Genomic DNA, 8461 nt, shown 5'->3' with positions numbered 1-8461 from the left:
TTTGTGTGAATTTGTGCGCTTTTATTAATTACTTGTGTAAATTTCCCACTTAATTTAACTCCACAGGCCCTATGATTCTGGTCCTTGCGCTAGTTCTAACTCTGGGGAGGGCATCCTCCTTCCCGGCTGATATGCCCACACTCAGGTGTGGCCACGGTAGCTGCTCGAGCATTTCCGAGGTGTATGTTTCCCTCTTGAAGATCTTTACGCACCACGTCGACGAGTTTGTCCACATGCTCAAGACAGAGGTCTTTTCACCTGAATTGTACCATAGCCTATCTGCTGAGTTGGAAACATCGACCGATCAGTACGCTCTTCTTTTCGAGGAGTTAATTCCAACTGCCTCCCGCGTTGACTACTTTCTTTACAACGCCTTCCTCAATGTGGTCACTGACACCATTGTTTCCATGGCATCTAGCGCAACGGGGACAAATCTCGGGTATAGCTTGACAGTTAAAGATTCTGTCGGTTCTGCCGACAGAATTTATAAATTCCTAAGGACCACGGCTCGCCACATTGTCTCTGACTCCTTTGACGCCGTGTCTTTACCGGGGCTTCCCGGGTTCCTTATTGCTCGCCAGGCAGCCTACGGCTACTCTGTAACAACCCTACACGATCAGGAGTCAGGCGTCCCGGGCTCATTTTCAAGCGAGATAGTTCTTCATAACACCGTCAAAGAGCTTGCCCTCAGTCTGGGCAGCGGTTTTGTCCTTCCTCAGACCTCTCTGGCTGAGTATTTATTCAGCAATAGCATACAGCTCCCGTCAATCTACATGACTGATTTCACATATCGGTATCGATACCCATTCATGATAGCATTTACTGGTTCTTCGCGGTATGAAGGGAGAATTGTGTTTTCGAATGGAACCACCCACAGAACACTTACAAGTGCCACACAGAAATGGCATCTTGTCCAGACCGCTCAACCGTACAATGTTACGCACCCTCTGCGCTCAGACTTCCGGATTACTCAGTTAGAGGGCGCACAGGAAACAAGTCTATCCCAGGCGAGTGATAGCTTCCCAGATTTTTATAATACATTACGGGTATTTCCGTTCAGAACGTCTCTTACCCCATTTCTGACTGCCATCTCCGGTGATGGAGCCCATAATAAGGTTGTCCTGCAATCCTGTGTCTCGATTAAGGACGCAGCCAAGCAGACTGTTGCTTGTGCAGATCCGCCTCCGCCGACAAACTGGGCGTCGGTTATCTTTTCTTTAGTCATGATTGCGGCGGTGATCTTTCTGTGGGTGTATGGCATAAAAAATGCGTCCTATATGGCCAAACTGGACGAGTACCGCATGAAGCACCCCGAGAAGGTCATCCTAGATCCATACGAGCAGCGCCAGTCGGATAGGAAGACTGCTCATGAAGCCTTACAGAAAGAGCTTGAGCGCTTCGCCACCACTAGATCAGTTGCCGAGTAATCCTCGTTGTAAATCTTACACCACTACTAGTCTCTCCCGCTGATCCCACTAATGTTATTGTTTATGAAATCTAATTCGCAGGGTTGAGGTCCCGGGTTGAAGGTGCTACTCGCGGTTGGGACACGAACAGTGGCATCCATGGGGACCTGGGTCATGGCACCAGATATGTGTGTCAGGGTCTTCTCTATGCCTTTCAGGTACCCGATTTGTCGAGACAAAGACTCAATGGTTGCGTCCTTTGATGCCACCTCTGCGCGGACGTTCTGTCCGTCGCGTAGCGCGTCTTCATACTTTTTCTCCAGCTCTATGTACCGTTGTGAAATGTGCGCAATTTCTCCAGTTGCTTCTTCTGCACGTGATGCTTGGGCACGGGCCTGCTCCCAATCCTCTCGCAATCTTTTGATTTCGTCGTGGAGACGCTGGTTTTCGAGTCTAAAAACTTCATTCTCCGCCTTGAGTTGCTCTAGTTCGGCGCTCAGTGTGCCTCTGGCGTTGCTTGCCTCTGTAACAAGACCCTTATAGTATCCTAGGTCCCCTAAAAGGCGCTCGTGGTCAGCAAGGTCTCCCCTCATTTTGTGCAGAAGCTGTTGCAACTCATCGTTTTCTCGCGCGAGGTCTCCTATCTGTCTATCCTTAGTAGCTAGGTCAACGAGCATTGCGTCAATGCGTCCATCAAGAAGCTGCTGGGAGGGCTCTGATGTTGTACCCAAGGAATCTGCATAAGCCTGAAACTTAGTTGTTTGGTTCAGTAAACCGCGAAGCTGGTCTGCTTGTTGATGGAGGGAATGAATTTCGTTGTCTCGCTGAATCACGGAATTGCTTAAAGTGGCAATCCGAGCCTCATATTCTTCACGCTCTTGCGGTGAAAGATGTTTGACAGTAACCTGTGGCCTGCTGCGAAGCTCCTCTATAAGCCTGCCCATTGATTCCATCTTGGCGATGTGGGACTCGTTTTGTTGCAGAGCATCTTTTAGTAAAACCTCCATCTGCTTCAGTTGAGAGCTTTTCTTGCTTATGTCCAGCTCAAGAGCATGAATGCGGCTTGTAGAATCTTCTTCGCGACGACGGAGTCTCTCGAGCTGCTGATCACGGTCGAAGTTTATTGACTGCGCCGCTACACCGGACCCTGTGACAACCTTTCCCAAGTGTATTGCCGAGCTGGGGGTTGCTGGAAGGTGCTGGCGGATCGGAGTCACTGGTCTGCTTGCTTGCTGATCTATCATAGGTGTACGTCTAAGAACTTGTGCGGACGACGAGCGAATGTGATGGGCCACTGTCTGCGGAACTAGGGAGTCATCAAACATAGAGGTATCATGATCTGGCAAGGCTGGCGCACAGGCAAGCTTGGGGTCAAGTGGTCTATTTTCCAGACTACCAGTAAGCGTAGCCCCGCGGGCTCTCTCCCGGATGACTTCACTAGAAGAGATGACTGCAGCAGGAGTCTCTGAGCCTAGAGAGGAACGTAGATCTAGATGCTGAGAAGTGCTTTCTACTGGGGCCTGATAATTTGGATTAACGCTGGAAGGGGCGGGTGCAAGTACTCGATCATGTCTTAAAATTTGAGGAGTTGCAGTAATAGATGTGTGAGTCACTGCTGGGACAGACAAGGAGTCACGCAGCGTATGAGTGGGGTTGTTTCTCGTGGAGTAATGCTGCTCGTTATTGGGCTGTAACGCCCCATGAGGACTCTTCCCTTCGTCAATAATGGATTGAAGAATACGATTTGATGCTTTAAGCTGCTCCTTGACGTAGTTCAGAGATACATTTTTGCAAGAGTCCTTGTAACGTTGGCCAACAGAGGAATAATACTCAGTTGTTCCGGGAGCTGGGAGAGCATCGCTATCGTGCGCATTGACCATCTCCAAACTAGAGGAAACCATCTGGGAGATCTGCGGGGATGCACGCTGGGCATTAACTTTGGAGTTTAGCATCTCTCCCAACGATTTATTGGTCGGCACGGAATCTTTTGGGTACGGAAAGAGAGCGTAGAGCAGGGCGGCGTTCGACTCCAGATCTTCTTGCCGAACAACCTGCGACACGCATAGGAGGAAGGTAATGCTTCCAAACTGTGGATGAAAAGAGTCACGCAGGCAGCTCAAGAGTCTGTGCTCCCGAATGGGAAGGCTTTCTAAGCGATTATGTCTGATATCAGTAAGTACCCTAACCAAGAGAGATTGCAATAGAAGGTCACTGCCACGAGGAGATGGAAATATAGCTAGCTCAACGGTCACAAGTCGGCCATATTGGCCCTGAATTTGATAATCTAGAACCCACATTTTGTGCATCCAATCCGTTTGCTCTGTGCGCATGGCATGTCTTCGCGAAAGACGGACAAGGTCAACAACGTCTGCGGCCTGGGCTAGAGGATAGGCACAGCACGGGTACGTTACCGAGGGATACGCCCGTTGGTTGAAAAGAGGCGTAACGTCCTGAGGTTGCTCACTTGGTGTCAGGAGGTTCTTTATACGCTCCATGGGGCCAAAGCCGAGAGAAGAGACATAGACTTCGGAGGCATCATTTGCAAACAGATATGAGATACTGTTGTACAGGATCCCTGCGAGCGCGCTGTCACTCTGACTCCCTTCGACCGTGTAGCTTTTTCCGCTGTGAAGAGGTCCACAAACAAAAAGCACCGGCACACGGTCCTCTAGAAGAGAATCATCTATCATAGACTGAACAATAGAGTTGAAAACCAATTGCTGAGTAAAGCCTGCGCTCAGTACACGGTCACATGTGAGAGTAAACTCCCGGGGCCCTGCCACAGTGATCGTGCGGTCATCAGTGCCCAGCTGGAGCATATGCGGCTGCAGAAGCTCGTTAGCGATGGCTGGTCGTACCCGCATCAAAGATTGGGTCTTGAGCATTGGGTTTTTCGCACGACAAAGGAAAAGCAAATTTACTTGGGGCAATTTACTTGGGGTGGCTAGCGCAACTGGCTGAAGAGAATGCACACTAAGATAAGATTAATCAGCGTTACGCATCCAGTAACAGTTATCACAATCCAAAGAGCCGTTATTGTAGCGGGGCCACAGCATGTGCATTTTTGTGGAGATGCTCGGGATGGATAGTAAAGCCCGTCGTCTCTATTGACTCGAACAGCTGCGACTTGATAGCCTTCTGTAGTCTCAGACGGTGAGCTTCCACTGCGAGCCGCAAGTCTGCTCCGGTTGTCGTCTTTGACCATTGCCTTCCGATCTTTTTGTTCTCCTCTAGAACTTCTTCTGAGTCCTCGATCAGATGATACACTACTCCGGCTGCTGAAATCACTATATGAGTATTGATAGCCTGAGTCCTCAGTGTAGCTACTATGCTTTGAAGTGCTCTGGGTGTGAGGAAGTGCATCAATACGGCTTTTACGTCGAGCTGGTTTCCTCTTGCTCTTTCTTTTCTGTACGTATCTTGTACCTTCAGGTCTCTTGTTGAGAAGAACAAGCCCTATGCAGATAAGGCCCTCTATCTCTCCTTGCGCACCGTCAAGCCATAGTCTGAACTGCTCCGTATCATGCTGACTAACTTTTCCGTCTGCTGCAAACATTTCTACCTCACCAGACAGAGGGCTTACAACTCCAGCGCGCAGAGATAGAGTCTCAGAGGGGCCATTACTTTGCGCTGCAAAGATAACCCCGATTGTTAGGTATTCTAAACCTTCAAACACAAAGGCTCTGTTTGACTCGTTGCCTGTTCTGAGACACCCTTCTTGGCTGACTAAGAATATAAGGACAGGGATGCTGCTGGATAGTACGGTATCTTTTCTTCGGCAGAGTGGACATACTGTCGCTGCTTCTTCAAGGAACTCAGTGAGGCGAGGCCCAGCTGACGGTGTAGGAACGCAGATGGGAAACGTCGTGCTCGCCTGGGCTCCACAGGTGCACTTGATAGATTGCTTGAAAAGCCTGCTTATAAGCATAGAGGGCAGCTTGCCATATATGTCCTTAATGTAAGAGGCAACTCCGGCCCCTGATCTGACGGGTTTCTCTAAAAAGCATTGCTGGAGATCTGTCAAGTCCACCGTTCGCAAAGTCATACCATCAAGCAACGCCTTGTGCCAGTAGATAACAGCCGGGTCGCGCTCTGCCCGTTCCTTCTCGGTGATCACATCCCGGATATCCAGCGTCAACCCTTCCTGTTTGACAGCCATAAGCACGGCCCGGTATATTGCAGCAAGCAAGCAGGACGGCCGCCCCGCAAGCGCAGGTAGATACCCGCGGAAAATGGTCATCGCAGAGCAAATTTACTTACCAATCCTCGCAAGGCGCTCAGCGTTGCGCTCCTGGCGACGCTTGATGGCTCTGTAACGGCTCCCGTTCATGTACAGCTCCTTTATTATGCAGTTGGAGGGATGGATGGGATACGGAACGGGCTTCGCCTCCGGGTTGCGGGCCTTCTGGTTGATGCCCTCCACGCAGATCTTGTAGTCCCTGCGGCGCACCTCGACAACCTTCCCGGTTCCCTTGTGGCCACCCGTGAAAATCTCGACGATGTCTCCCCTGCGGATGGGCATGGTCTTGATCTTGTGCTCTGCGCGAAGCTCCTTGGACAAGCGCGAGGACATCATCTTGGCCCTGGTCTCTGCGTTAGCTGTGAAGTAAGCCTTGCGGCACTTGCGACGGGACGCGGTGACGGCGGAGTTGAGCTTCATTCCAGGCTTCGCCGGGTGATTCAAAAAATGGGCCAATTTCCATTTCAAATCGAATTATTTTTTTGGGGTCTGTCGCCGGCTCAACCTTTATGGGCAAGCGGTGGGTCCGCGATGGGCGGCGGATGCAGGGAGCAGTGTCTTCCGAAAAGGTTCCTGATGGATGCGATGGCATTCTTGTTACATCGGCGTGCTTGGACCCCCGAACGGTCGCAAAAAGCGCCGTCCGGATCCTGCACGACTACGTTTCTGCCTTCTCGTTGTTGCATGACGAGTGCGCTACTCTAGAGGACGAGCTTGCTGCTTTGGCTCAGGGCAAGGACCGTCTGCTTACGATACCCACGGGTGTACGCGGGTTCGTCTTTGTCGGCTGGACACGCGATCCCATGTGTCCAGATGCAAACGCTGTTGTGGACTGCCTTAGAAAAGCGCTGACAGAGGAAAGGTCGTTCTATCAGATCAGTCGAATCTACCCCGTGCTGGCTACATCAGGGTTTAGGACAGCAGAGATACACCGCGGCACCACCAGAGCAGTGACTGCCTACCTTGGTGCACTTGAGAGTGCAGACTCATCCATTAAGGGCATGTGTACAGAAGAGCGGCCCTTCTTAATTAGAGTCTCTGCAACCATCCGCCACAACACGAGCTGCGACGCCAAGACTGTCGAACAAGAAGCCTCCGATGCAGCTTTAACGGCGGCGCAGACCCTTGGCTGGCATGTCTCTGTCATGCCTGCAGGGTCTGACGCCTTTCTAATTATCAACATATGCAGAACCACCGCCTATTACACAATGAGGGGCGATGATTGCAAGATGTCCTATGCCACGGTGGGCTCGCAGTAAATACCACGGTAAAAAATGGAGGTCTTTGTCAATGAGGCGGCATTCAAGGCCTTCCTGCGGGAGTCTGAGAAGGTCAGGTATGACGAGCCATCTGTCGCAGCCTTGGCGAGTGATGTTGAGCCGTACAGACAGGCTCACGAACGTCGCGAGAGAGCAGTCCTAGCATTTAGGCGGAAGCCTCGCAATCAGGTCGAACGCACGGAAAACATGACCGAAGAGGATAAGCTTAAGAAGCGTGATGAAGTCATGAAGCGCGTGAACTCTATGTCCATGGTCGATCTCCTCACGGATCTCATGCAGGAAAAGAAGCTTACACTTTCACGGGGCGAGCAGGCCGATTTTGCAGCCCTTAAGCGGCGCCGTATGTTGGAGCACGGTGCTAACACCCCCAAGCGTAGGCCTCTCCCGCTACCAGAGCTCAAGAAGCTCCGCCAGGCAGAGCGTGCCTACAATAGGCAGTGTCAGGACGAAACCAGAGAGACGGGGCTCTACGGTATAAGTAAGACCGGCAGGAAGTATACTCCAGCAATGGGCACCATGGAGAATATTATGGATCTGACGTGGGAGAAGGTGCATCCTGAGGCTGCAAAGAGACACCGTAAGCTTTCTGACCACCGCGGGAGGCCTTCAATGTGGGACGGGTCTCGCAGCATAGATGGACTTCTAGGAAGGTATGCGGATGGAGAGCTCCGCATTAGACACTCCACCATCCGGAAGCTTGGAGGCAGAGTTGAGACAGCCAGGGACCGAAAGGCCCAGAAACCCGTCCGCCGCGAGTCCTAGAAGTGAATATTTACTCAACCTCCGGCTCCTCGGTGCCTTCGGCATTGCCATCTTGTTCGTCGTGATTCTCCGTCTGTTTTGGCTCCACCTCTGCGGCGGCAGAAGCAGCATCGCTCGCGGTGTCAACAGGGTACTCAACGCCGTGGGGCTCTGGGTTTGTGGGCGCTGTCGCCATCTGCATCTTCTTCATGCGCTGAGAAACAAACATGGAGACAAGCATCATAGCAGGGCTTATCAATCGCTGCCAGACAGGCACCTTTGCAGCGACCTTCTTCTTAGAGATGGAGTAGGTGAACAGCTGTGCATCCTTGCGTAAGACGCTGAGTGTAAAGTAATTTCCATTGACAATTGAGGCAGTAATGGCGTCTCCAGCGACAGTCTTTTCACGGGCCTCGATGCTCCCTGTATTCTGATCTACCTCAAATACAAGCGTCACGGCGGGGGACCCCTCCAACTTCACATCAACAGCGGTCTTGTTGAGAACTTCAATATCAAGCTTGTAACTATGCAAGACTTCAGTGGTCACATTGTCGCCTTCGCCAGTGATGAGGACTTCCTTCAGGAGCCCAGAGGACGTCCCATTGGTCAACTCCAGGGCTCCTTGATATGTCTTCTGGACATCACCAAAACCCACACGGAGCGTCGCATTGTATTCTCCAGCCACAAGGTCCTTAACATCAAACGCTGCTCGCCCCTTCCCTGCGGTCTTCCCAGGCCCCACGGGCGCAGCAAGAACCAGTGCGAGCAAAGAGAGCAGCATCTCGTCTAATCTT

General features: G+C 51.5%; 7 protein-coding genes across 7 annotated transcripts; 3 read left to right on the top strand and 4 right to left on the bottom strand.

The window, feature by feature from the left end:
- Positions 1-71: 71 nt before the first annotated feature.
- GL50803_008471 (uncharacterized protein) lies at positions 72-1427 on the top strand (the record flags this gene model as incomplete). The annotated part of the gene is made up of 1 exon (XM_001707278.1): positions 72-1427. One exon carries the CDS (start codon positions 72-74, stop codon positions 1425-1427), a length of 1356 nt encoding a protein of 451 aa, XP_001707330.1.
- A 26-nt stretch (positions 1428-1453) lies between these two features.
- GL50803_0016830 (putative Spindle pole protein) lies at positions 1454-4291 on the bottom strand (the record flags this gene model as incomplete). The annotated part of the gene is made up of 1 exon (XM_001707279.1): positions 1454-4291. One exon carries the CDS (start codon positions 4289-4291, stop codon positions 1454-1456), a length of 2838 nt encoding a protein of 945 aa, XP_001707331.1.
- A 59-nt stretch (positions 4292-4350) lies between these two features.
- GL50803_009788 (uncharacterized protein) lies at positions 4351-5646 on the bottom strand (the record flags this gene model as incomplete). Its single annotated transcript, XM_001707280.1, has 1 exon — positions 4351-5646. The coding sequence occupies one exon, from the start codon at positions 5644-5646 to the stop codon at positions 4351-4353; it is 1296 nt and encodes a 431-aa protein (XP_001707332.1).
- Positions 5647-5658: 12 nt separating this feature from the next.
- Positions 5659-6066, bottom strand: GL50803_0015046 (Ribosomal protein L26; the record flags this gene model as incomplete). Its single annotated transcript, XM_001707283.1, has 1 exon — positions 5659-6066. The coding sequence occupies one exon, from the start codon at positions 6064-6066 to the stop codon at positions 5659-5661; it is 408 nt and encodes a 135-aa protein (XP_001707335.1).
- An 89-nt stretch (positions 6067-6155) lies between these two features.
- Positions 6156-6905, top strand: GL50803_0015045 (uncharacterized protein; the record flags this gene model as incomplete). The annotated part of the gene is made up of 1 exon (XM_001707285.1): positions 6156-6905. The coding sequence occupies one exon, from the start codon at positions 6156-6158 to the stop codon at positions 6903-6905; it is 750 nt and encodes a 249-aa protein (XP_001707337.1).
- Positions 6906-6920: 15 nt separating this feature from the next.
- Positions 6921-7688, top strand: GL50803_009782 (uncharacterized protein; the record flags this gene model as incomplete). Its single annotated transcript, XM_001707286.1, has 1 exon — positions 6921-7688. The coding sequence occupies one exon, from the start codon at positions 6921-6923 to the stop codon at positions 7686-7688; it is 768 nt and encodes a 255-aa protein (XP_001707338.1).
- A 10-nt stretch (positions 7689-7698) lies between these two features.
- GL50803_009780 (uncharacterized protein) lies at positions 7699-8448 on the bottom strand (the record flags this gene model as incomplete). Its single annotated transcript, XM_001707289.1, has 1 exon — positions 7699-8448. One exon carries the CDS (start codon positions 8446-8448, stop codon positions 7699-7701), a length of 750 nt encoding a protein of 249 aa, XP_001707341.1.
- Positions 8449-8461: the final 13 nt, after the last annotated feature.

Source organism: Giardia intestinalis, chromosome 4 (assembly GCF_000002435.2).
Source record: "Giardia intestinalis strain WB C6 chromosome 4, whole genome shotgun sequence".
Taxonomy (NCBI): domain Eukaryota; phylum Fornicata; order Diplomonadida; family Hexamitidae; genus Giardia; species Giardia duodenalis.
The sequence above is the reverse complement of the archived record's forward strand: the minus strand, read 5'-3'. Positions and strand labels throughout refer to the sequence as shown.